This window comes from Platalea leucorodia, assembly GCF_965183815.1.
Source record: "Platalea leucorodia genome assembly, chromosome: 9".
NCBI lineage: Eukaryota > Metazoa > Chordata > Aves > Pelecaniformes > Threskiornithidae > Platalea > Platalea leucorodia.
Window position 1 is genome coordinate 15,825,412 of NC_138831.1, and position 25,979 is coordinate 15,851,390.

At 47.7% G+C, this 25,979-nt stretch overlaps 2 protein-coding genes across 10 annotated transcripts; one reads left to right on the forward strand and one right to left on the reverse strand.

The window, feature by feature from the left end:
- The first annotated feature begins 392 nt into the window (after window positions 1–392).
- On the forward strand, window positions 393–22,901 carry LOC309595572 (cullin-associated NEDD8-dissociated protein 1-like). 8 transcript variants are annotated; one of them, XR_014229297.1, is made up of 16 exons: window positions 393–531; window positions 3,498–3,641; window positions 7,576–7,730; window positions 9,500–9,623; window positions 10,257–10,513; window positions 11,110–11,215; window positions 11,901–12,049; window positions 14,160–14,452; window positions 15,818–16,019; window positions 17,193–18,698; window positions 19,065–19,160; window positions 19,856–20,025; window positions 20,144–20,308; window positions 21,064–21,171; window positions 21,390–21,821; window positions 22,023–22,901. XR_014229297.1 is itself a non-coding variant. In XM_082322701.1 (15 exons), exons 1-15 carry the CDS (start codon window positions 464–466, stop codon window positions 21,615–21,617), a joined length of 3,771 nt encoding a protein of 1,256 aa, XP_082178827.1. In that variant the 5' UTR covers window positions 393–463; the 3' UTR covers window positions 21,618–22,901. The 8 variants fall into 8 exon arrangements, 6 of the variants coding, with proteins under 6 accessions (XP_082178827.1, XP_082178828.1, XP_082178831.1 ...); XR_014229298.1 differs by having other exon boundaries at window positions 22,432–22,901; XM_082322701.1 differs by having other exon boundaries at window positions 21,390–22,901.
- On the reverse strand, window positions 22,002–25,628 carry RPL32 (ribosomal protein L32). 2 transcript variants are annotated; one of them, XM_082322707.1, is made up of 4 exons: window positions 25,475–25,628; window positions 24,372–24,472; window positions 23,949–24,130; window positions 22,002–23,302 (listed from the first exon to the last, which is right to left on the reverse strand). In XM_082322707.1, exons 2-4 carry the CDS (start codon window positions 24,465–24,467, stop codon window positions 23,173–23,175), a joined length of 408 nt encoding a protein of 135 aa, XP_082178833.1. In that variant the 5' UTR covers window positions 24,468–24,472; window positions 25,475–25,628; the 3' UTR covers window positions 22,002–23,172. The 2 variants fall into 2 exon arrangements, with proteins under 2 accessions (XP_082178833.1, XP_082178834.1); XM_082322708.1 differs by lacking the exon at window positions 25,475–25,628 and adding an exon at window positions 24,865–24,998.
- Window positions 25,629–25,979: the final 351 nt, after the last annotated feature.

Sequence of the window (25,979 nt, forward strand, 5' to 3'; positions counted from 1 at the left end):
GCCCGGCCCAGCGCTTGTGGCCGTCCCGACCCTTCTCCGCGTGTGACCCCTAAGCTGCCCCCGCAGCGCGGGGGACCCGGCATCTCCCCGCGGGGCCAGGGCGCAGCGCGGGGGCTGCCCCGCCCCGCCCCGCCCGCCGGTGCGCAGCCCTCGCCGAGCCCTGCGCAGCGGGGCAGCCCGCGGCAGCGCCGGCCGAGCACGGAGAGGCAGCCTGGCACCGCCGCGGCCCGCAGGGCTCCGGGCTGCCGCGGGCCCCGCCGGCAGGGGCCGCCCCGCCCCGCTCCCGGCCGGCGAGGCCCCCCGAGGCCGCCGCCCTCGGTCCCGGCCCGCCGCCTCGGGGGGGCGCCCGGCCGGCGGCGGCCCTGAGGGGAGCGGGCGGGCGGGCGGCGGCAGCAGCAGCGGCGGCGCGACCCCGGCCCCTGCGCCCGCCGCCATCTTCCCGCGCAGCCCCGGCGCCGCCGCGATGGCCAGCGTCTCCTACCACATCTCCAGCCTGCTGGAGAAGATGACCTCCACGGACAAGGACTTCAGGTGCGGGGCCCGGCGCGGCCCGGGCCGGGCCATGCGGGCGGCAGCCACCCGGGGACGGCGCCTCGGGGCCCTGGGGGGGGGGTGCACGGGCGGGGGGCTTCCCACTGCGGGGGGGTCCCTCCCCGCTGCGGGGCTCCCGTCCCTCCCACGGGATCCCCCTTGCACTGGGGGAGCCTCTGCCTCAGGAGCAGGCACGGTGCCCCCGACCCTGCCGGCGGGTGAAATCCAGCTGCAGGTGCGCAGGATGTTTCCGTATCCGAGGAATTAATCAGTTTTATTTACAGTATTTCAAGCCAGCCGTGTTCTTCTGGCTGAGGGGGGGGATGTAGAGACACCAGCAACGTTCCCCTCCCTTGCCTAGATTACTGCATAATGGAAGTGAAGGCGCAAGCAGAGTGGAAGGGGGGATAAAAGTCTTAACAGCTAGCCTTCGAATTCTTATTTGTTTTGCAAATGAAGAACATGGTAGCAAAAATGCTGAAACGCTTCTTAGTTTGCTTTTCCGCTAGAAGGTTAGATCGTCAGTGCATTAAAAGGGCTGAGACACACCAGTCTGAGCAGCCGTGTAACCTGGGTGATGGACGCTGCAGATATTGGCTGTGCTCAGATTGCTTTAAGAACTATTTCTATGCAATGGGAAAATATGCCTCCCTAACGGGACTAAGATTCTTTTATTCTCTTTGTTTATGTCAGCAGAAAAAATTGGCATCATTTTAGGCTTCGGACCAGTGGCTTGATATTTAAGGTGCTCTATAAAAAATTGTTAAAACTAAAAAGTATGAAAGATTTCACCCGTGAGCGTATTGTTCTCTCAGTATCAATCTGGAAGGTAATGTTTGTGCCAGACTTGATCTTTTAAGGTCTTTTAGAAGAGAGGGGTTAGCAATATCCTAAAAGTAGGTTGATTTTGCAGAGGCTGCTGATGTTTTTCTGATGTTAAAATAGGTACTTTTTAAAGAAGTCAGTGATGGAGTAGTTGCACAAACAGTTTGTTCAAAGAATTTACGGTTAATACTCCAAACAAGATGTGCCCAACATAGGGCATGTGCCATGTTATGGAGATACTCCAGGGCCATTTCCTCCCAGCACATGGTCAAACGTGAGCCTGTCATCTGTCTTCAGTTGCATGGCCAGTTATAGGACCAGGTTTCACGTGCTTCCCTCTCATAAATGGATCTGTGTGCCAGCTTCCGAGGTTCTGTGGGCAGGATGGCAGCAGGTAGCAAGACAAAAGCTGGATGTCTTGCCGCGGAAGACTCTGTTCAGCCTGTGGCCATAATTGGTCATGTTTGTTCTACGCAGACATTGAACTGCAAGTGCAGCTTAATAGCTCTTGCAGAATCAAAAATAGATTGCATATTGTTAACATTATAGGTCAGAGTCCCTCTGTTTTTCTCAGTTTGGATTTCAGGCTGGATATCTAACAGCACAGCAGTCCCTCGTTCCAGATGTACCTACTTGCTACTCAAGAGCAGGCTTGCAGATTGAAGACACAAATGTTGCCCTGGTACATGAGGGCTCTTACATGCTGAATGAATTACATCAGAGCCTAATTTAAAGTGGAGGTGTCATTTGGTAAACGAGAGGGAAGAGTTTCTCTGTGGTTCCCTTTAGATGTCCATCCCTGTGCTGGGGCTAACATTAGAAAGGAACTAATATACGATAACCACACATATATTTCTCAGAACCTCAGACTTCTAAACTAGCACCTTTTACATTTCCTGCTCCCAGGAAAATAGATACTTTCCAGAACTTCTCAATATCCATTTTGATATTGTCCCTATTAGAAAATTGTATTGACTAACAGTCAGCTGGGAGTTTGTTTTTCCTTCTAAGCTGGAATGATAAATACTTGCTTGGTTTTGCTCACGGGAGAAAAAAAGTACAATTGGAAATGTTCCTTCATGCCAAATATTATCTTACATTGTTAAGCAATTGTAAGTATAATTAATTGGACAGTGGATAAGGACTGAAGAGCAGACAAGTGCTTCTTAATAAGGGGACAGCAGAGAATCAGAAGTAGGAACTGGAGTGGTCAAGGTTGCACATACCCTGGGAAAAAAATAGCTTTTGTAGAGGTCTTTTCAGCAATGGAAGCCGTGGCACAAGTGCAGCATCTGTGATTTGTTTTGTACCCAAGTGACAAAAAAAGCCTTGCATGCCATTGACAGCATTGCATCCATCACCAGCAATGCCTCAGTGTAGCAAGATGTTTAGTATCTTTTCTCTGGAACAGAAAAAAAAAACCCAAATTTTGAGAGGGAGTTAAGCAAAGAAAGAGGATGAGTGTGTGGATGACACAACTGTTTGGATTAGTAAAGGCCGCCAGGAGCAGAAGGATATAAACAAACTCTGGTTGGGCGGAACAATAGCAATCAATTCAGCCTAGGGAACTTCTAAGGTATAGTTTGCATGGAGTCATGACTTTATTTTTCATTTTTCAGCTTGATAGCTTGATCCCCTTCTCCATGTGTGGGATCATACTATCAGTGCTAAATAAGCCAGAAAGAACACAGCCAGGTGCCTTTTTAGACCCTAGACTGGTTTTCCTAGGCCTGGCATTTGGTGAAAAAAAACCACTTATGATTCTTTTTCTAGCATAGTTAATGATCTTGATTTAGTCACTGAGAAAAAATACACAAGCTGGGTGCCAGTTTTAGAGTTTTAGTCTACCCCAACCCTGTTATGTATTTTAAGGAGAAGAGAGAAGGTATATTTCTCATTTTCACAGATTCCTTAGCTAAAACCTTTTCACCAGCTACCTCTACCTGAGTTTTCCACTTGTAAGACAGCAATTATTCTTTGTACCTTATTTTTCAGGACAGTGTAAAGGGTTGTAAGTTACTCTTTGAAAGTGTGTTTTCATACAAGCACTAATTGTCAAGTTTCCTTGTCCAAAGTGATGCGAAGGACATGCATTTGTGTCTGTATATCAGCCAATCCACTTTTGCTATATGTTCTTTCAGGTTTATGGCCACCAATGACCTGATGATGGAACTGCAGAAAGATTCGATAAAACTAGATGAAGACAGTGAGAAAAAAGTTGTGAAAATGCTTTTGAAATTGCTGGAAGACAAAAATGGGGAAGTACAGAACCTCGCTGTCAAGTGGTAAGAGCCTCGGCAGTAGTTACCATGTTCCTTGGCAATAATAAGGCTGTCAGGGACTGCAGAGAGTGCATTAGAGTGGAGCCTGGCCCTGCAGCATTGGCACCTTACTCAAACCTCCCTTTGTAGGGGCTTTCCCTCTTATGCTGGGCACAGCAGTCTCTTTCTCTGTTGATATTCAGAAAGGGTGAGCATACAGATATCTTTGTGGAAGCAGTAGGTGATTTTGGAAGTAGTTCAGTGTTTGTATTATGAATCTTACCATATTAAAAGTAGCATGCCTAAGATTTTATTTCTTCAGAGGGAAGCCCAGTTTAAAATTTTGGTCATCAAGTTCCTCTGCTTTCTTGGGCTTTGAAATCCAGTGCTGAACTTCCCAGTGGTCCTGTCTGTGATAGAGATGGTACTAAATGTGTATAGCCCTTCAAAAATGGCATTTGAATTTCAGGTTCGAATCCTGCTCTTCAAGGGCGTTTTCATTAAAGCTTATAATGCACTTGTTTTTTTTTCCCTGCTTTGACTCCCAAGTGTAGCCTGTGCTGTTGCTTTGCCTTTGACCGTTTCAATTTTTGTTTTAATCCAAATGAAAAAGGCAGAAGGTTCCTTTATTACTGAATCATCTGATGAAGTGATCCTACTGCTGACATGTTCTTTCCTGTCTCTTTCCCTCAGCATATCTAAATGGGAATGTTCATTCTAGAAATGAAATTGAATGGGTCAGTTCACGCACAGGGCTCCAGAAAGGTGGGCCATTTAAAGACAACTTTGGGTTCCTGTATTTTTTTCCTACTGTGGATCTTATCCATATTCCCTTCTTTTTAACCGTATATTGCTTCTATCCCTGTACTTTTCCTGTGACCTTTGGCCCTTTCTGATTCCCACTGTCCTGACTTTTTCTGGCCCCGTTCCTGTCTTTGCCTGCTTTGGGTTTGTTTATTCTATTTTTTAAAGCAAAATGGTTGGGCACTGAACAGAGTACAAATTTCTTTGTCTGTTTATCTATGGTTGCATTAGCAATAAGTCCATACTCATTACAGTCACTAATTCATCCAGAATGTGATAATGAGAAGGCCTCAAAATGGAACCGGTAATATTGCCTTTTTATACTTAAGGAGGTACTTAAAACAGTTAATGTCCAGTCAGTTATTCCCAGCCAGGTGGTGAGGATCTCTAAGAAGGAGAAATGTGATGGTTTGAAGGACACTGGCAGTTGGATTAGGCCCAAGTGTGGATCTGTGCAGCCCACATCAGGATTCAGGTGTAACTTAGGAACTAGAGAGGTCTTGCAGTTGATTTTATCATCTAAAACTATGATCTTATTTCTTCAGAGGAATGCTGAAATCACACTTCACACCCAAAAAAACTCACAAATTTGAAATCCATATAAAAACTTGCCCTGTTTCTGGTTCTGCGATTTTTTTTTTTTCAATTTAAATGAGTTCCTTAGCTTCTCTGTGCCTCAGTGTCCCTGCCTGTAAAATAGGGATAACCATCGGTTCTTTTCTGCATGTTGAGGTGTAAGATTGAATGCTACTTGGACTTGCACAAAGTCTTATTATTTAGTATTTCTTTTCTAATTCTTGTCCTTCAGAGTAGCTACTCAGACTCTAAACAAGCTATTATTGTCCCAATTGTTGAATTTAGGAATAGTTTTATACAGAACAGGCTGCGTGTGAGTTTGCTTTGTGTTCTCTGGGAAGCACTGCGCGTATAGTGTTTATTAAGCATGCTGTCAGGGTAATTGTGGTGTGCCAGCAGGGAGACAACTACCTGTGCATAGGTGTTCCATACAGTTTGCATTACTGGAGCTATGCCAAAAGGAAGAGAGAAAAAGAAGACAGGAGATGCATTTTTGTACAAGGATTTTATAAACTGTGTCCAGCAATAAACGTTGTAGAATGCTAGCACCATGTCTTCTCATACAAGCTCTTAAGAAAATGTAAATCATCAAGGCCAATGTTTTGACAGTCCTGTTCAGCTCCCACTGAAGTCAGGGACTTTTACCACTGACTGTTGGGAGCAGAACCTCTCCTGTGTGTAAGCTTCAGTGAAAGAAGGGTATGTTGAAAGCCCTACATGTCTGTCTGTCTCTTTTTGTACTCTATAGGCAACTGGTAGCCTTTCCTTTTGAGCCCTATAGACATGTAGCATTGATGACAGTCCCCAGGGGTCAGTGGCTATGCCCTAGCGTTATGCAGCACGCAGAGCCAAAACCTCTAGTCCCTCTTTTCTGTACAACATGTGAAAAGACAAAAAAACAAAACTCCAAAGAGGCAGATTAGTCCTTTCCTTCACACTGTTTTCTATTTTCACTTGGTTATGTGAAGGGGAAAAGAGGGGAAAAAAGAAATGTGAAACCTTCAGGAACTGGTTATTTAAATATATTTTTGCTCTGGAACAGCAGCATGATGGTACTTTTAAAATTCTAGAACCCTGTTTAGAAAAATGGTTGTGCTGCGCATGAATCACAGGGAGCTGTTCAATTCTCATATGTTTTTTGAACCCAAAGGAAAAGATCTATATTATTCAGTTCAAATCATTCAGTTTTCACTAGTCCTCACAAGAAATGGAACAAGGAAGCAGTGACTAACATTTTGTACCTAGCACAGAAATTGGAGCGCAGCCACGTCACTGCTACAGCAAGTAGCTTCTTCTCTGCAAGGTGGTATTGACTCATGGGAAATAGAAAAATACCTATAGCATCTGTCAGAAATCTCTGTTGAGGCCCAAATCCCTCAAAAGTCATTTCTAGATTTGGGCATGAAGAATTGCCTAGTGGTGTTAATCTGCAAGATAGGGCCCCAGTTCTTCATCTGGGCAGATCAATCAGTGGGAGAGGAAGGGTGGCGTAACCGTGGGGGCTTGGGCATGGATCTCTGCCACTGGTGGGTCATGGGGCCATGGGCAAGCTCACTCAACCTGTAGAAGAGTGATGTGTTGTTAGGATTGAAATTGGGCTCAAAGTGTTCTCTGCGGATGCTCGTTAAAACAAGAAGATGGAATTTTCTATGCAGTATGATGTTTCCACTCATCTGCGTTTGCTTCTCATGTATATTCTAGCAACCAGATTTGCTATCTGTGAAACAGCAATTTCTTAGTAAGGGATACAGAATATTCATGGAAAACAAATGCATTTTGAATTCTTTAGCTTAATTCAAAGAGTTAAGTACAGCTGGTTAGGGAAGGAAAGCCGTACGTGACTTGCTGAAATACAGTTAATACTTTACATTTTAGCTAGTTACCTTGTAAAGATGCAAAAATAAGTACTTGCAAACAAATACTGACAAACGCTCTATGCACAATTTTGAATACAAACTTACCAGCAGAAAACGTAGGTTATTAACAGAAAGTTTTTCTGATAATAATAATAATTTAAACAAAGCGCAGGGGAAAAGGAGTGGTCTTCCCTCTGTTGTAATTCTGAGCCTTGACTCAGGTAGATGTTTTCACACACACGGCAGAGGGCAATAGGTAGCTAATTGTTTGGGAAAACCCATTTGGCATTTCCTCCTGAAAGTCAGATTTTGATGGTTGGTTTCTTTTTGTTTTTTTTCCAAAACCTGACTGTGGATTTTACCATTACTCTGTGTAACGTGGTTGCTTTGGTTCAAATTCATTGTGTCATAATTTCTGAGCTGCCCCTTCCAGTAAGATAACTACTGGCCTCATGTTTGCAGTAGATGATGTGAAATGTCCTCCTACAAATCTGATCTAAAATTCCCTGAAGTCTGATATAAAGTTAACTGAGGCAACAATGCAGGGTATGTAAACCTAGGAACACGATGTACTGCAGGATATCGGTACTTGATACTGATGTTTTGGTAATATTTGCACTTGGGGCTGAGCTGCCTTTAAGGAGGAGTGAGCCCGAGCACCCCTTTTGGTGGTGGAAAGCATCCCTCTTCCTCTTCATTCTGACTGGCGTCTCCTCCCACAGTCTGGGCCCGCTGGTTGGCAAGGTGAAGGAGTACCAGGTGGAAACCATCGTGGATACGCTGTGTACAAACATGTTATCTGACAAGGAACAGCTGCGGGATATCTCCAGCATTGGACTGAAAACAGTCATCTCTGAGCTGCCACCAGCTTCTACAGGTAAAACGTCTGTCCCTGTTTGTCAGACTGAGGCAATAGGGAGTCACAGCCTTTGGGAAACAGAGGAAAACGTGCAGTTCAAGGCCTAAAAGTTACAGATTCCTTATTCGCCTGCTAGAGGACAAGTAACGAAAAGAAGGAGGATAGTAGAAGTTGAGACACTGATGTGATTAAAGATGGGATGAAATGAAAACTTGAGCTGGTCACCCTGAGGATACTTAAGCTGAAACTGCATCTGAGTTCTTGGAGAAATCCATTTTTGTTTACAGCAATCCCTAAAGCATTCAGTGTCCGTCAAGATATTGCTGTTCGGGCAGTCTTGCAGGGCCGTTGATCTCCACATCAGCAATGCCACTACCCTCTGCGATCTCAGCAGTGCCAGCACTGCACCACCTCCTGTCCACAGCCTGGCTGGACCGAGTCTTCCGACTGCCACAGCTACCCCGGTTGCTTCTCCTGCATTTGGAACTACGTATCCCAAAAATGCAGCAGCTATTCAGGAGATACCTGAGGCTCCCAGAGATATAAGTTTCCTCTGCAGCCATCTCATGTATCTGTTGTTCCTTCATGGTGGGTGGCCATGGCAGTGCTGCCAGGCTGCTGGATGTTAGGTTGGGAGGAGAACTAGAATTAGTATGCAAATACTTGCTGAACTCCTCTCTCAATTTCTGCAAAATGTTAAGCTCTTGTGAGCCATCCTTTCAGGATTCTTTATTTAACATACATCACATGAACTGAAACTGTTTTAGGGTATCAACAGATAAGTCATCTCCTTAAGGGCTGGGATTGACACTGTGTGGGTAGAAGGCAGCAAAAGCATCGTGGGTTTGCTGCAAAATGGAGAGGTTGAACATCCTCCCCTGTGCTGTCTTCACCCTAAGCCCCACTCCGCATGGTTGCTGTTGCTGTGGTGTTGTCTCGAGCAAAGTGAAGATTTGAAATAATAGTCCAAGAAACAGCGTGTGCCTGAGGCAGGCTCCCCTCTCAGTGTTGTACAGCAGTTAGTGATGCTCCAAGGATGTTCCCCTTCTGCTTTGTCTCTGTTGCGTCACGGAGGCTGTTCAAAATGGTGTGGGAAGCAATTCTTCCTCCCTTTGAAAGTTTTGTGGAATCTGAAGCTGCTTATGCCTTGCACTGAACCAGCTGGGAAAAAAAACCACAACAAAAATCAGTGTTGGGACAGGCACACCCCAGCACGAAGACTAAACTCGTATCTAGACATTGATCTAGACTGTAGGAGATTGTGATTCTAGACTGTGGTTGTAATCTCAACAGGTTCTTGAAGCTGGGTTACATATTATCTTGCGACATATTTATCTAGTTCTACCCTTAAATTTCATCATGGAGCTGAGAAACAGTTTCTGTCAAGACTGCTCTTCCTATGGAGAAAACCTCAATGTGTTGAAACTGAACATTTTCAAGTTAAAAACAGGGAAAAAAACATGCCAGAACCTTCCCACCCACCTCTGCTCCCTGCATTGCATGGGCCTGGGAGCTGCCTGTGAGACAGCCAGGCCGTTTTAGGATAAAAGACACTCTCCAAGAAGAGAAGCTTCTTCCAAATAGTTAATGCATCATACCGCAGAGGCAGACACCTCGCTGTTTGCAGTGTGTATCCACCATCTCAAACAAAAGCTGGTTGACTGCTATTCTGGTTAGGTCTCCCAGTGGTGATTTCTTTTTTTTCTAATGTAGGAGGGATTAAACGGTTCTTAGCAGTAAAAAGACTTCCTTTTAACTGACAGTGGGGAAAAATCTCTCTCTTGCAGGCTCCACTATGACAGCAAATGTGTGCAAAAAGATCACAGCCCAGCTGACAGGAGCCATTGGCAAGCAGGAGGATATATCTGTGCAGCTGGAGGCTCTTGACATCCTGTCAGATATGCTGAGCAGGTACCAAAGGATTTCCTTCTGGCAGCTGTGTACGGCAGGGGGCTGCATGCATGTGTTTGCTTTTGATTTCTGTGTTTCCCTAATCCTACTACGAGGACTTAAAAATAAAGGATTTGGGTTGGCTGCCACTGGGTAATGTCTCAGCAGAGCAGATTCTCCAGCAGAGATGAGAGACGACATGCTGAGCCCTTCTGTGCTTGGGAATAGCAGTAACATTGGTGATGGATCCCACAGAGGCTCAGTTCAAACAAATGTAGGGAGGGAGAGGGCAAAGCAGGGAAGTTTATTTTAGCCCTGTGATCTGATCACACATGCATTTTTTTTTTTCTGGCTGCCTCTTTCTCTTGTTACATAAGTCAGAGTGACAGTGTCATATGTCAACTGCATGCAGGAAATTATTGACAAACACCCAGGTCATCCGGAAGGACACTGTCAAAATCAAACTCCTCCATGATGGAGACAAATAACCTCTCCCTGTGTTATACAGACCAAAATGCCAAACCCACCCTTTTCCTCTCTCTCCCCACAACATGCATTAAGTCTTGCTGAAGGACTTTTACATTTTTTGCTGGCAAGAGGGCTTTTTCTCTGAGGCTTTGACTTTCAACTTCTGTCTTGTGCTGTTGATTGCAGACTAGGGGGAACACTCTACTCTTTCCATTCCTCCATTCTGAACTGCCTCCTTCCCCAGCTGACAAGCCCCAGGCTGGCAGTACGTAAAAGGGCCATCATTGCCTTGGGTCATCTTGTCTTGACCTGCAGCGGAAACATCTTCTCAGAGCTCACAGAGCATCTGCTCGCCGAGCTGAAGAGGAATGAGTCTACTTCTACTACCAGGACATACATTCAGTGTGTCGCTGGCATCAGTAGGCAGGCTGGACACCGCATAGGTAAGACAAGTAGCTTGAGACAGCGCTGGGAAACGTGCATGCATTTTAGAGCAGCTCCTTTTAGTGGTAAAAGAAAGTGTGCTCACTCTGTTCCTAATGTATTAGTGGCTTGCGCTTTGTGACTCCCTCTGTGGTCCTGACCTGGCGCTCTGATCTCCACTTGGAAAGGAGGAGACACCAGAGTAACTCTCTGGCTGCCCTTCTGTATAGTGATTTCATCTCAAGGTCTTGCAGTGCTTCCCTGCTCTGAATTAACACCTCTGTGAATTAGGTCAGTGGATTCACCCCATTTTAAATGAGAGGAGAAATGGAGGGCAGCATATTGTATTACTTGTCTAAAAGATCTGCCAGAACTGAGATTAGGTCCTAGAAGATTTCTAATCACAGCTCTTTCCATGACAGAAATGCCAGCAAGGGGCTGAAGACAGGGAGCAGGGGTCGTCTGCTTAAAATCCCTGGAAGGCTGGACCATGAGGTCCAGGGGAGGAATGCTCTGCCAGGCACACGAAGGAAGTGGCAGATGGCTGAACTGTTAGCTGCTCAGATGAGTGAAAGCTGGAATGATTTTTCACTGCTGCTTACTTTGTCTTTCCCAGGAGAACATCTGGAGAAGATAATTCCTCTGATTGTTCAGTACTGTAATGTGGAAGATGACGAGCTGAGAGAGTACTGCTTTCAGGCCTTTGAGTCTTTTGTGAGAAGGTGCGTGTCCTTGAGGAACAACTGTGCACCGTCCTGTGCATCAGTGTCCTCCTACTGTAAATATCTGTACATTCAGCATCCAGGGTTGAGTGCCTTCCTATATACATTCCTGTTGGGACAGACAGTTGACAAATGCAATCCCTTCTTTACATGCAGAGATGGGCTTGAGTTATGAGCTATTTTACCTCAACATGTGAGAGTGTATTTCTGTATTGGTTTTGCAGGAGTGGGAGTTTTCCTTGTCCTTGGAGGATTCCTCAACAAGAGGGAATTGCCTCACTCCTGGTGTGTGGAGGGAGTGGGAGGCAGGAAGGGGGCTCAGGCAGAAGAGCTGCTGAGCTGCAGCTCTCCTGTTGTTTGGTCAAACGTTTACAGCTTGTCTTGGAAAAGGAGTCCTGCAGAGCTGCTGAGGTTTTCTCCCGTGAAGGGAGGGTTCAACCAGGTGGTGAAGGCAGGTGTTTTTTTTTTTTTTCCTTACAGAAGTCATTGCATCCTCTCCAGGGGAATGTGATCTTGCTTTGTGCACAGCAGGAAGGAGCAGCTCTGGTTTAACTCATGTTAACAAAATGTTCATATAGTCTGTGAAGCATTTTGGGATCCTTTTGAGTTGAATTATGTTATTGGATATTTAAAATTGCTTAGTCTTTAATTTATTAACTCTTAGTATTTTTATTTGTCGTGATAGGTGCCCAAAGGAAATTGACCCTCACATCCCTAATGTGATGGGGTTATGTTTGAAGTACATCACCTTTGACCCAAACTACAACTATGATAATGAGGAGGAGGAAGAGGAGGAGATGATGGAAACTGAAAATGGGGAGGATGAAGAGCAAGGTGCCTGCTTGTGAGGATGACTGTGCTCAGCAGAACACTGGGTTAACATTTCTCCCCTTCCTGCTTTCTCACCCTCTGTGATGTTAATTTTCAGATCTGTTTCAAGACAGTCAGTTCTTCTAAATGGGTTATTTTAATTTACCAATGGTAATATAGCTGTATGTGCAAAGTTCCAGCAGTAATTCTGAGTTTGTTAGTTTTACTCTTTTCAGACAGAGTCCTCAGATCTCTGCCTGCCTTAGGTGACAGTGAAAACACCGAAACTTGAACTCTGAACTAGCTTAGCTTACTGTTTTCCCTGTGCCTGCTGACTGCAGGAGTTTCTGAGAGCACATCCAGCAAGCAGCCAGGCTTAACGCCTGCAAATCCTGAGGAGCAGCCACTCTGCCATCCTGATTGTTGGAAATGCTCCCTTGTGCTCCCAGGGGTGCCGGTGCTGCTTGCAGCCTGCCAGGCAGATCTCAGACCCCTGCTCCGAGCAGTTGACATGATATGCATGGCTTGTACTTCAAGGGAAGGTGTGAACGCTGCCGCTCTTGCCTGTTCTCTGGCTTGTCCAAACCTCAGGTGGGGACACCAAGCATTTGAATGCAGCTGTAACACCAGTTCCTGTCTGTCCTCATAGTTTAGCTCTAGTAGGCTTAGGCTTGTGTGAGAGCGAGGGCTCCTTACTGGGGTCCTGACAAAAGGGGATTTCTTGAAAAGAAAGATATTACAGGCAGATCTAGAAATTGCAGTTAAACAGTTAGCCTCTTACTGCATCTACTGGGATGTTAAGCAGTGTTACCTTTTTTAACGAGGCAGCTAGCCAGCATTTGTAGCTTACTCTGGTTAGAAAAGGAATCAGAAATCTTTGATGTGGTCTCACTTATTTACAAGACCGGACAAACTCCTGTTTTCCCTGGTCATAGGGGAGGTCAGGCAAGCAAGCAGTACTTCCAGGCTGTCGCAGCCAGCTCTCCTGCCAGGGTGTGTCAGAACCATGCTGCTTTGTCAGGCTCCAGTTTTTTCTTGGTTTCTGTGTTGCTTCCTCTTACATTTCCATCTAATAGGGTGTTTTCCACATAGACACACTGTTCCTGAGCACAACAGCCAGCCCAAGCTTGTCTTTGCAGTCACTTAGGGGCTGCAGAGCCTGTACTTGTGCCCCTCTTTGTGAGGCTTGTTGCTTTTTTTTGCAAGAAGAGGTATATGCTTAACTGCTATTTTAAATGAAAGCCTGCAATTTTGATTTAACAGTTTCAGGGCAACTTAACTCAGCCTACAAACACAGCAGCCACACAATTATATTTTTATTATAAGGTAGCTATTTTTTACTACTTTGTAGCAGAAGAAAGCAAAGCTACAATCCTGAACACTTAAAAGTGCCACCAGTAAAAACATCTTGGTCCACCACTAGAAACGTCTTAGTCATCAGTGAAAGCAATCTGATACTGTCTTCAAAAGAGACCTTTCACTTATTTTCTGAGTCATGTTTACTTTGAAGTGAATGTTAAGCCTTGGTCAGATAGGAGGGGTACCTTTAATGCCTGTTAGCTATAGACAACATTTCATAATGTCTCTATTTACAGTTTCATATAGTGTGGCAGCTAAGAGCAAAAGTTAGAACAAGTTCCCTGAAAGAAAGGCATTTTTGTTTACTTTCATACTAATTGGGGTAAGATCATGGCCGGCTTCCTGGAGAATATGTTAAATGTGCTGTCAATAACATAGTAAATTGTTGAACTGTTTTGTGCCATTCAGGAATTGCTAAGACAAATATTTATGTATTTCTGGCTTTAAAACCCGAGAACCTCATTTTCCCTTCAAAACAAAAGCCTTGATGCCTGAGCTGAAGCGGACAGTAAGGGTTTAAACATTATGGTTTATTCTCCATCAGCTGTTACTTGGAACAGAATAATCTGACACAGGGCAGCCCTGGGTCATGTTGGCTGGTAATGACGTCTGTAGGGACAGGCTATTCTGGACAACTTCATGTTCCCCAATGTGTGTGAATTACTGGCATCTGTTTGTCTGGTCAGCTGGAGAGGGAAGCTCTGAGGATCAAGTGATCCTCTAGCTCCGGTTTTCTCATAATGGTGCACCTTGTTTTCCCTTGTCTTCTTTCCAGAAAGCGATGATGAGTACAGCGACGATGATGACATCAGCTGGAAAGTCCGCAGGTCTGCAGCAAAGTGCCTGGAGGCCATTGTCAGCAGCAGGCACGATCTCCTTCAGGACTTCTACAAAACTCTTTCCCCGGTCTTGATAAGCAGATTCAAAGAGAGGGAGGAGAATGTCAAAGCTGACATCTTCAGTGCTTATATCTCCTTGCTGAAGCAAACGCTGCCCATCCAGAGCTGGCTGCATGCTTCAGATGGCTCTGGCAAAGATGACGTTCCCCTGACAATGCTTCAGAACCAGGTGCGTGAGGAGATGGTGGGCTGGATTAAATCAGAAAGCAATGAAGAGAAGTACACACCATGCCACCGATGAATATGCCTAGTAGTTAAGCTTGAGAACATTGCAAGCTGAAGGAGCCCTTGGGCACGCAGCCAGAGGGGACCAAATCCTGAGGGCTGACCATTTACTGTTTGTCTCCCGCCATTCCCAGGGAGAGAGCGCTGAGCCAGTGCAGGAGCGCTGAGGTATAACCTGTATTGCCCCCCTCTGCTAGACTCTGGCACGTGTTTGCAGACTGTGTATGAGACAAGTTAGCCTTTTGGTGAGGTGTCATACTGTTGCCTGACAGTTACTCCAGCTGCTGTTCAGGAAACTCATTGAATACATCGTGGTAGAAGCGTACCAGAGTAAGGCACTGGAAGCTCAGTAAGGTTTGGATCTGGTCAGTAGGCGTGTGAGAGCATGCGACTTGGTTCATTATGGGAAAACAGCCAGTGGCTTCCAGGGTAGCTTGCTGTGGTTGTGCACACAGTCTGCACATCACCGCTGATCATACAAACAGTAGTGGAAGCAATTTTGCTGATGCACTGCTTTAATTCAGAAGTATGCTGGAGTAATTACAGTCAGAATAATTTAGCCAGACATGCTGATCAGGGCTCTGCCTAGCCCAGGATCCTTGCTAACGCTGTGGTCCACACATGCCATTTTAGAAGAAAACAAAAGAAACATTGGAAATAACCATGTTGTTATAGAGTAGCATGACCGTGAAAGCAGCTCTTTCTGGCCGATGCTACTACTGACTGGTGAGTCCTTGAAGCAAGAGTGTTAAAATCCCTGCCAAAATGTAATTACATCACTGATTAATCATCTTACATCTTACAAAATATTTATTTAAATAACTTGTACCTCAGCCCTGTGATTTGTTTTTTGATCCCACTGAAACACTGGCAGGGTGTCCAAGTTTAAATATAGTGATAGGACTAGATCCTTAAACAGCAGACCAGGAAGGAATCATAAAACTCTAAGCTCTTTTAGCCGTGTGTCCTGGTCTGATCATTTTGTTGTGTTTCTTTAAGCTTTTGTGTTAGGGGATAACACCAACTTCAGCAACTTCTGTTTGTAGAATACAGAAAAGAAGAATTAAGTCCCCTCCAGCTCTTCTGTTCATGTATTTTTTCTTCACATGCACTGTCTTGTAATCTCTCCCAAGTCCATTCTCCTCTGGTGAACAAGTGCACTGTTTCTTGCTGTCTCCCTGTTCGTTCTCTTGCTGTACTGTTAGGGCCTCTGGCTCAGCTGAGCAAGCTGCTTTGGTAGCATAGCTCTGTGCCCTGGAAGCTGGGATGACTGATGTGTTTCCTTCCGGTTTTCTTTTCCAAACTGCAGGTCCCCAACATCGTCAAGGCCTTGCACAAGCAGCTCAAAGAAAAGAGCATTAAATCAAGACAGGGTTGTTTCAGCCTCCTGACAGAACTGGCCAATGTTCTTCCCGGTTGCCTGGCAGATCACATCCCTGCACTAGTCCCTGGTAAACTTGTCCGTGGTCCGGGGGTGAAGGAGCAGGGTTGGCTCAATCCATTCCTAACATGTATGCTCCTTGCCTGCGTGTTCCAGTTTTATTCCTGTATATTATCTCTGCTCAGCGTCAGGACATACACATCAACTTCTGCTCCATGTTGATGTGCTAAGCAGCTCCCAGATCAGTCCTGGCTTCTGTCTACCACTGAAAGCCAGGACAAGAATATCAAGTTCATTTCTGCAGTCCCCTGAAGAGATGCTTTTAGGAGGGCCTGTTCCAGCCTCCTTTGAAACTAGCTGGAATTATGCTGTTAGCCTGCTGAGACACGAGAGCCGTTTTCTTTTACAAAATGTAATATCTTTTTAAAAATTATTTGTATTGAGTGTTTATTTTATTTGAACAGCCACATTTTTCTCTGAGCTTTCCTGCCTATAGGTTCATGAAGCATCCCACACTGCTGAAAGGCTCATAATACCAAGGTCCTGCCTTTGCTTTTGGTGTGACTCTATAGTAAATATAAATGTCTCCTGTGATTGTCCTGATCCATGCACCTCCCTCTTATGAATTAATAGATTCAGAAAAAACATTCAAACCAAGAGTCAGGTATGACTTCAGGGGTGGCATGCAGTATTGTTGTAAATGTTTCTCATTAAGTCTTCTGGGAAACATAAATATGTGCCGCAGAAATTGGACTTGGAATTACCTCCTTTCTGCGAAGGCAGTCCATCTTCAGTGGCCCACAGTTATGTTCCAAACAACAATAACAGAAGTTGTAAAACTAGATAAACATAAGAGCCCCTGCTTCTTTTCTTTTTTGTTCTTTAAAGACTTGCCACAGAAGTATGAAGGAAAAACTTCATTCCTGCTGCCTGGAGTGCCTGATGTTGAGACTAGGCTTTCCTAGTCTTAATTTCACGCCATTTTGTCATACTTATTTGCACTTGACTAACCATCCCTTCTCGTCTCAGCCCAGGATGACTTTTCGAATTAACTTTTTAAAAAGTTTTCGTAGCCAGCCATCCAGTACTGCTACAAAGAACAGTTATGTCTGAATTGGTACTTCCTGGAAAGCAGAAAGACGTCAAGGAGAGTAGCTCTCTTTAATGGCATGTATCTTTTGGGTGGGGAGAGGAAAGAAAGAAAACAGATTCTGGTTGTGTCCATTTTTTGAGGGGGGGAGTTGGGTTGGTAAAAACCACTTGATGAAATAAGACAGCAGTCATTCTTGTCTCTTCTGCATAGGTATTGTTTTCTCCTTGGCTGATAAATCCAGCTCCTCCAACATGAGGATTGATACACTGTCTTTCCTTCATGTTCTTCTTTGCAACCACCGGCCAGAGGTATTTCATCCTCATATCAAAAGCCTGCTACCTCCTGTTGTGACCTGTATTGGAGACCCCTTTTATAAGATCACTTCAGAAGCTCTGCTGGTTACTCAGCAACTTGTGAAAGTTATCAGGCCTTTGGACAAATCTTGCACTTTTGATGCCAAGCCCTATGTGAAGGACCTTTTCCCTGGTACTCTGAAGCGACTGAAGGCAGCTGACATCGACCAGGAGGTGAAAGAGCGTGCCATCTCCTGCATGGGACAAATAATTTACAGTCTGGGAGACCACTTAAGCACTGATCTCCAGCCAACCTTGAAGATATTTCTGGAGAGGCTCAAAAATGAAATCACCAGATTGACAACAGTCAAAGCATTAACTTTAATTGCTAGTTCTCCACTTAAAATAGATTTGAGACCCATTCTAGGGGAAGGTTTCCCCATTCTAGCTTCCTTCTTGAGAAAGAATCAACGTGCCTTGAAACTGAGCACTCTGACTGCTCTGGACATCCTGGTGAAGAACTACAGCGACAGCCTCAAGCCTGCCATGATAGAGTCTGTCCTAACGGAGCTCCCCGCTTTAATTACTGAGAATGACATGCATGTTTCCCAGGTGGCTATCATGTTCCTTACTACGTTAGCTAAGGTTTATCCATCCTGCATCTCTAAGATCAGCGGTTCAGTTCTTGCTGAAATCTTTCAACTTGTCCACTCGCCTTTGCTCCAAGGAGGGGCACTGAACGCTATCATAGACTTCTTCCAGGCGCTGGTTCTGACGAAGACGGCCACCATGGGTTACTCGGAGCTGATGAAGCAGCTGACTGCACCTATTTACTCCTCAGGTTCAGCCGGGGCATCAGTGACGTTACACAAACAGGCGTATTACTCTGTTGCAAAGTGCGTGGCAGCCCTTTCCTCAGCCTGCCCAAAGGAAGCCCCTGCGACAGTGAACCAGTTTATCCAGGATGTAAAAAACCCCAAGTCCAGCTCTGCTGTCAAAGTGCTAGCTTTCCTTTCACTGGCAGAGATGGGGCGCACCATGAACCTCAGTGCTCAGAGAGAGCTCAAAACCGTCATCCTGGAAGCATTCACTTCCCCCAGCGAAGAGGTGAAATCTGCTGCTTCCTATGCGTTGGGGAACATCAGCGTTGGGAATCTTAAGGAGTATCTTCCCTTCATGCTGAAAGAGATCGGAAGCCAGCCCAAGCGACAGTACCTCCTGCTGCACTCTCTAAAAGAAGTCATCAGCTCCTCCCCGGCCGATGGCATCAAACCTTACGTGGAGGATATTTGGGCTCTGCTTTTCAAGCACTGTGAGTGCACAGAGGAAGGGACGCGCAACGTGGTGGCTGAATGCTTGGGGAAGCTGACTTTGGTGAATCCCTCCGAGCTGCTGCCCCGTCTGAAAAAACAGCTGTCGTCAGGTAATGGGAAGGGCAATGGTGAGAGTGGGGAAATGCCTTGTTTTGCTGGAAACTCCTCTTGTAAACTGCTGGTGGGTTCAACAGGGAGCAAAGCCAGTCTGCAAGGCGAGAAGGAAACAAGAGGGATCTCTGCAAGGAGGAGCACTGGGTTGCACAGGGTGCAGGAGGGTGTTAGGAACAGGGAGTGCACATGAAGGTTGTACTGGGGCAGGATTTAAACAAGGAGATTGTTAAGACAAATCCTCTGTTCTCTTACCTCTTCAATGCATGTGTACTGTGACCAAAAGCAGAATATGCACTTCAAAATTACAGCAATGCTTTTGACTCTTGATCTTCCACTGGTTTTTCTTCCTGTCTTCATCGCAGGCTCTCCACATGCCCGGAGCACGGTGGTAACTGCAATCAAATTTACAATTGCAGACCAGCCTCAGCCTATCGATGCTCTCCTGAAAGGCTGCATAGGTAGGCTAGTACAAATAGCAGTGTGAGCTGGGAACATGCGATGCATTAGGCATCGTTAGCAGCTTGGGGATTTTTCACACCTATGTGAACCTCATCTAATCCAGTTTTTATCCATGTTTCTCGGCTTTTGGGATTACAGAGCAACACTGCCACGTGAGTCCTTGTTAAACGCTCTGATACCTCGCTCTTGGCCATGTTCTATTGGCGACAGTTTTTTAGGGAGCATAAGTTCCCTCTGCGTTTGAACTTACAATTCAGGCATCTCACAACAAGGATCTTGTAAAATACAACCTACATTAAAAGGGTCTTATGTCTAGGGAGCCTACATCTCGGAACTGTTGTGTAAAACTGGGCCTTCTCTTTCAGAGAAGTCTGAGCAGATGAGATCTGAGCAAGAAAAAAACAAAACCAACTCCCTTGAATACCAAAGCTTCTGATTTGACTGTAAGATGAGGTAGCCAGAATCAGGTGGTTTGTTTTTATGCCGAAATGCAGGAAAGTCATGTTTCTTCCATTTACTGTATCCCAAATGAAGGCAGGGAAAGCACCTCTAATGTCTCTGTTAGACTGCACCCCCAGAGTTATTTTACTATAGGTGCTTTTATAACCAGGCTCCTTGAAATACATTGTGATACAGTTTTAAAATACTTTTAAAACACTGCAGCAGGACTGACGGGTGTGTTCTTAACCCACAGGTGACTTCTTAAAAACTCTTCAGGATCCAGACCTGAATGTTCGACGTGTGGCTTTAGCCATGTTTAATTCTGCTGCTCACAACAAACCTTCTTTAATCCGAGATTTACTCAATGCAGTTCTCCCCAGCCTGTATAACGAAACGAAGGTCAGAAGGGAACTCATCCGGGAGGTATGTCAGTAGTTCGGCTTGGGTGCAATACGGCAGCGACTCAGTGCGTGTGAAGCTGAGATGAAGCTGTCGCCCTGTCTGCTGTTAGGTGACAGCTGTATTTTTTTTCTTGTTTAAGGTAGAAATGGGGCCATTCAAGCACACAGTGGATGATGGCCTTGACGTGAGGAAAGCTGCTTTTGAGTGCATGTATACACTGCTGGAAAGCTGCCTTGACCGACTGGATATCTATGAGTACCTGAACCACGTGGAGGATGGACTGAAGGATCACTATGACATTCGGGTAGATGCTGTGCCTTAACTGCTGGAGGGTGGTGACGGCACTGATGTTATTCATTCTCTGGGGGCCTGGGCTTGAATTGAGCTGGTGTGTCACCACAGCACAGAGTGCCCCTGCCATGCCGTTTACTCTTCTCTGCAGCTGCTGCAGCCTTTCATCTGACATTGTCTGCTCTAGTTTGACTGTGGTGGCCTTGAAAACGCAACCCTGGTGTAGCTGGTTTTATAGGGAATTTACTAAAGTCTAAAATAAGTTCCTTCTGCCTTTAAACTTATGATTGTCACTTGCTCAGTGTGGCCAATGACATTATATTAAAAAAAATTTAGCATTTTCATTGTTGATGGCCTCATAGTTTAATAGGAAGCAGTACATCCTTTTCATACTATCATTTGCTTTACCTCCACTTAGACATGTGTACAGCAGTGGCACGATCCCTGTGCTGAACGTCGCCATTTCTCTCAAAGGCTGTCAGACCTTTACCGACACCCGAGAGCAGGGCACCCCACGCACCTGGGACCAGAGCCCAGCTGGGAAACTCTTGTACGTTGGCTGCCAGCGGGTGCATTTCTAATACGACCACAGCTCTTCCTAAAACCCCTTGCACAAGTGCAAAGAAACTCAGCACTGTGTGGGTATGGCACGACACCACAGGGAGAACCACACGCACGGGCTTCAGCAGAGAGGATCCACGCTCTAAGCCCGGGGGATCGGAGGGTGCAGTGAAGCAACGCCTGTTTTGTCTTTCCTCTTTTGTCTAGATGCTGACTTTCATAATGTTGGCTCGGCTGTCCACACTCTGTCCAAATCCCGTGCTGCAACGGCTCGAGCGACTGATTGAGCCACTGCGGGCAACTTGCTCCACAAAGGTAAGACTGGGCAGAGTGTGACGCACTGGGGGTGGGTTCTGTCACAAAGCCACCTGTGCTGGTAGCCTTCTCCATTACTGCTTCTGAGCAGCCCGCTCCCCACACTCCTCGGGTTAGGAAATAATCTGCTTGTCTCTGTCCCTGCTGGTGTGTCCGATTCTTTGTGCCTCTACTGTCTTTTCTAAACGCCAAGTAAAAACGGTGCTTTGGATTTGTAGGTGAAAGCTGGTTCTGTGAAACAGGAGTTTGAGAAGCAGGATGAACTGAAGCGATCCGCCATGAGAGCAGTAGCTGCTCTCCTGACCATCCCTGAAGTAGAGAAAAGTCCAGTGATGGCTGAGTTTTCCTCTCAGATCAGATCCAATCCTGAAATGGCGTCACTTTTTGAAAGCATTCAGAAAGATTCTGCTTCCCTGCCTGCCTCAGAGTCGATGGACATGAGCTAAGCAAGATCTGCCTGTTTACTCCACCACCTTCCTGCCCTCGCAATGCATCAGCCGAACAGAGACGCCACAGATGGGGCAAGGAAGAACGTCATCGAGCTGGTCTCTACTGCAACAGCCACTTCCAAGTCACTGGGCACCAACAGGAGAAAATGGCTGGTTCCAGCTGTGCTTGCATCGGACACCTCGCTGAATTTAACGAGATAGGTGAGGGACGGGAAATGCATCCTTATGCAGGGGAGGGGCTGGAAGAAGAGTATACTAATTTTTCAGCAAGTTTTTAAGGGGCGTACAAAGCAATCGAAATTGAGCTTGGTTCCATGAAAAATGGAAACTACTGCCTGAAATATTTCCTTACTGCAGTACAAAGAAAAATAGTTTAAAATGTTTTGTTTTTTTTTTTTTTAGCCACTGCACATGCACTTTCTACCCCAAATTGCCTGAAGAATGTATTTATATTGTTTCACTAAGTAACATGGCTAAAAACTAGAAGTCACATCTTTAATTAGCGATGAGCATTGTAACCATAGGCCCTGTTTCAAAAAGAGGAGACTTGCATTAGCCGAGCTGCAGGAGCTGCACAGGGGTACCTCGTTACCCAGACTCCCCAGCCTTCCACCTGGCACCCAATTCCCAAAACGGGCACCAGTAGTTCAGTTTCGCATCGCCCAAACACTGGAGAACACATTATTGCTTCGCTTCCATTGTTACAGTTTTGACTGCAAAATACCTCAACCAGCCGTCTTCCAAGAGATAATTACTTGATTGCGTTACAGTGACAAACCTTACCCTAAGCTTTCCTTTGCCTTTAACACAGGCTTACCTTTCCCCCTTCGAGCAGCTCGGCGTTCGTGTTGAGCAACCAGCCGCAAAGGTACTGATCTACGCTGAACTCTGGTCACTGAGCAGCAGCAGGCATTGGCAGGAAAGCTGGTATTCAGTATTTTAGCATCAAAAAAGTAAGAAAGAGAGGTGAAAGTCAGTAGCCAGAGGCGCAAGCAGCCCGCACTGACCCTTCTGTCATTTGAAAACTTACTTACTCTATAGTGGCTGTTGTGTTCAAATCCTGCTTTGCATAGGGGAAAAAAAGCCTTAAGAGAGAGAGGACATAACAGCAAATTAGAGGACAAGGCCACCATGACACACTTCTTGTAGCCATGGAGCTGTAATAAGCTTTCATTTCTCCTTTTTTGACAGAGTGGTTGATGTGAAAAGTAATTTATAGTGCCGTGTGAAAGAACATCCATTCTGTTTGAGTGGTATAAAAAATAAAAATATACTTGTGAAGCTGCGTGCACTCCTGAATTCATTCGCTATCACAGTGACACTGCAAATCTCTACCACAAGCGAGCGTGCTGCTGCGAGCCCGCCCTCGGACAGCCGGGCTCACGCAGCGGTTGCACCACAGCCACACCGCGGGCTGCCGAACCCCAGCAGCAGGCAGCTGCCCCACCTGCACATGGGCACCAAGCCGAAGTCTTTCCCTTTGGCCATTCAAAACACCCACCAGGATTCGTTTTTACATTTTATTAAATACATCTTGGATGTAGAAGCTGGTTTATTCATTCTCCTCACTGCGCAGTCTGGCGTTGGGATTGGTGATCTTGATGGCGAGCTGAGCGGCTCTCTCCACGATTACCTTCCGGTTCTTGGAAGACACGTTGTGAGCAATCTCTGCGCAGTACGACCTGTTGGAAACAGACCGCGCGTCAGGCTCGGCTCCGACAGCGCTGACAGCAGACAAGGCAAAGCACCGCAGAGGCGTCCTGCCGGCGGCAGAGCACAGAAGCATCACTGCGCAAGAGCTGAACCACGCGACTCCAAGCCCAACCCGTTCTGGCCTGAAGCAGGAGCTCCCCGCCAGAACAGCTCAACCCTTCCGCCCTCCTCCTTGCGAACGAAGAGCCAGTAAGAGGTAGCTTTTAATGGTGTTAATTATTACTCTTACTACTTTATTCTGAAAGAGGTGCTACAAGTAGATTTAGGCCTGTGTCTGAACAGATACGAAGCCACAGTTCTGATCACTATTTTATCAAAGTGCTGTAGGTACAGTGCTGTTGACCACCACCATGATGTCATACTTTTGCCAAAGGTACGAGTTTGCCAGCCGCGAGACGCCCTCCTGCCAGTGGCACTGCGGCACTAAGGAAACCAAGACGACCTTCGTGCTCTTAAAAGCAACAACTTCCGTCATCTCCCCCCGACTGCGCTGCCTTTTTGTCTCCCGACCCAGCACTGTTAGGGGACGGGCAGCGCGCAGCCCCAGCGCGGGCAGCAGAGCTGCCGGCCACGGCTCCACACAAGGCAGGGAGCGCGCAGGCCCTGCAGACTTACTTGTTGCTCATCATGAGCACTTCCAGCTCTTTGACGTTGTGGACCAGGAACTTTCTGAACCCCGTGGGCAGCATGTGCTTTGTCTTCTTGTTGCTGCCATAGCCAATGTTGGGCATCAGAATCTGGCCCTTGAACCGCCTGCGAACTCTGTTATCAATACCTCTCGGTTTACGCCAGTTGCGCTGAAGAAACGCAGAACATATTTAATAGTTACAAAACGAGATCAGTCTGAAAACTCCTCCCTCAAGGTAACAGCTCCAGCCAAAACCAATCTCCAAAAAGATCCACCGTGCCAGGCTGTTACAGCGTGGCCTGCTGTTCCAACACTGACCCTTTGTGCTTCAATTCACCACCAACCCTAACGGCAACCCTGTCCGACTGTCCCAGAATTCACTTTGCAATGAATTTCCAGTGACTTCTTACCTTGATCTTGACATAGCGATCCGACTGATGGCGGATGAACTTCTTGGTCCTCTTCTTGACGATTTTAGGTTTCACGAGAGGTCTGAGAGCAGGCATGGTGCCTAAGATAAACAGGACCGGTATGAGAAGGGAAACCCGACACAAAGGCGATGTGTTACTGCACTCACAGCACGTGTAGCAGACTATCTTCCGCTCGCTGGCCACTCTGGAGGCTAGCGAGGGAATGGGTATTCATCTGCGGTGTCTCTCCCTCCCGTTTCCGAAGCTGGAAGAGCACTGAGAGCTCTCCAGATGCGATCCTAGGAGGTCACGCGTTGCTCAGACGGCTTCCACTGCCGCGTTCACAAGCGTTGCGTTCCCCACCCATTATTCTCCTCCCCTAACAACTGAAGAGCCCTTCCAACTCCAAAAAAACAGGCTTCTACAGCGCAGACGGACAGACTGATGGCGGTGCAAGTTCTGTTCTTAAAGATTAGAGGTGACTGAGACTCACCTAGCGCAAACCTCCTGCAGATCCAGCTGCAGCTGCCTCCCTGGTCAGCACCCCCGCCAGACGGCGCAGCCCCCCAGCACTAACACCAAGAGCGGCCATTTCGGCTCACACTCTCCGCTTCACCTTTGCTGGAAACGAAGCGCTCGGGGCCGCCCGCGCTCCGGCGGGCCCTGCCCTGGGCCCGGTCCCTGCCCTGGGCCCGGTCCCTGCCCTGGGCCCGGTCCCTGCCCTGGGCCCGGTCCCTGCCCTGGGCCCGGTCCCGCCCCGCGGTGAGCGCCTGGACGGGCGCGGGTCAGGCCCCCGCGCTCCCCAGCCCACGCCCGGCCCCGCTCCGCGGGTGGGAGCGCGCGGCCCGCCGGGGGCCGCCCACGCCGCGGCCTCGGAGGAGGCCCCGCTACCCGGCCGCGGCTCCTCCTCGCCCGCCCCGGCGGGCAGAGCCCCCGGCCGCCGCCTCGCCGAGGCCCGCCCGGCCCCGAGAGGCCACGGCCCCGCGGGAGGCCGGCTCCCCGCGCCCCGGGGAAAGCGTGCGGCGGAGGGAAGGGGGGGGGGGCGGCCGCGGCGGGCGGGCGGCCCGCGGGGGGCGGATGGAGGCGGATGGACGAGGACTCACCGGCTGCGCGATGGCGCCTTCCGCGGCAGCGCCCGCCGAGAGAGGAAGGCGGCGCCGCGCGCAGGGGCTTATGGGATGCGCGGGAGGTCCTGACAGGTCCGCGCGCCGCCGCGCCTGCGCGGAGCGGGCACCCGGCCCTCGCGGGGCAGCGCGGGGCCCGGGGCCGCCGCCGGGAGGTGGCGCCGGGTGGGATCCGTCCGGCGGGGACGTCCCGAGAGAACGGATCGATGCCTCCCCGCGCCCCGAACCGTGCGGCCCGTACGAGGCTGCCAGGACCTGCCCGCCGTCACTTCCGCCAGGCTGTCCCCGGGCGGACGCGGGCACTGCTTCCGCCAGTCCTGCTGGCCGGGCGGGCGCCACCTGGCGGGGCGGCGGCGCGCCCCGCCCGGCCCCAGGCCGAGCCCGGGCACGGCCGGCCTGCAGCCCCGGCGGCAGCTTCGCTCTTTCACCGGCGCCCCCGGCTGGCGCCAGGCACGGCTGGGGCAGAGCGTCCCCGCCCGTGGGC

Coding starts and splice junctions, on each gene's coding strand:
- LOC309595572 (XM_082322701.1), top strand. CDS start 464: ATGGCCAGCGTCTCCTACCACATCTCCAGCCTGCTGGAGAAGATGACC. Junction 10,514..11,109: donor GCAGGCTGGACACCGCATAG/GTAAGACAAGTA, acceptor TGTCTTTCCCAG/GAGAACATCTGGAGAAGATA. Junction 12,050..14,159: donor TGGGGAGGATGAAGAGCAAG/GTGCCTGCTTGT, acceptor TCTTCTTTCCAG/AAAGCGATGATGAGTACAGC.
- RPL32 (XM_082322707.1), bottom strand. CDS start 24,467: ATGCCTGCTCTCAGACCTCTCGTGAAACCTAAAATCGTCAAGAAGAGG. Junction 24,131..24,371: donor ATCGCTATGTCAAGATCAAG/GTAAGAAGTCAC, acceptor GCGTTTCTTCAG/CGCAACTGGCGTAAACCGAG. Junction 23,303..23,948: donor GTGCTCATGATGAGCAACAA/GTAAGTCTGCAG, acceptor TGTTTCCAACAG/GTCGTACTGCGCAGAGATTG.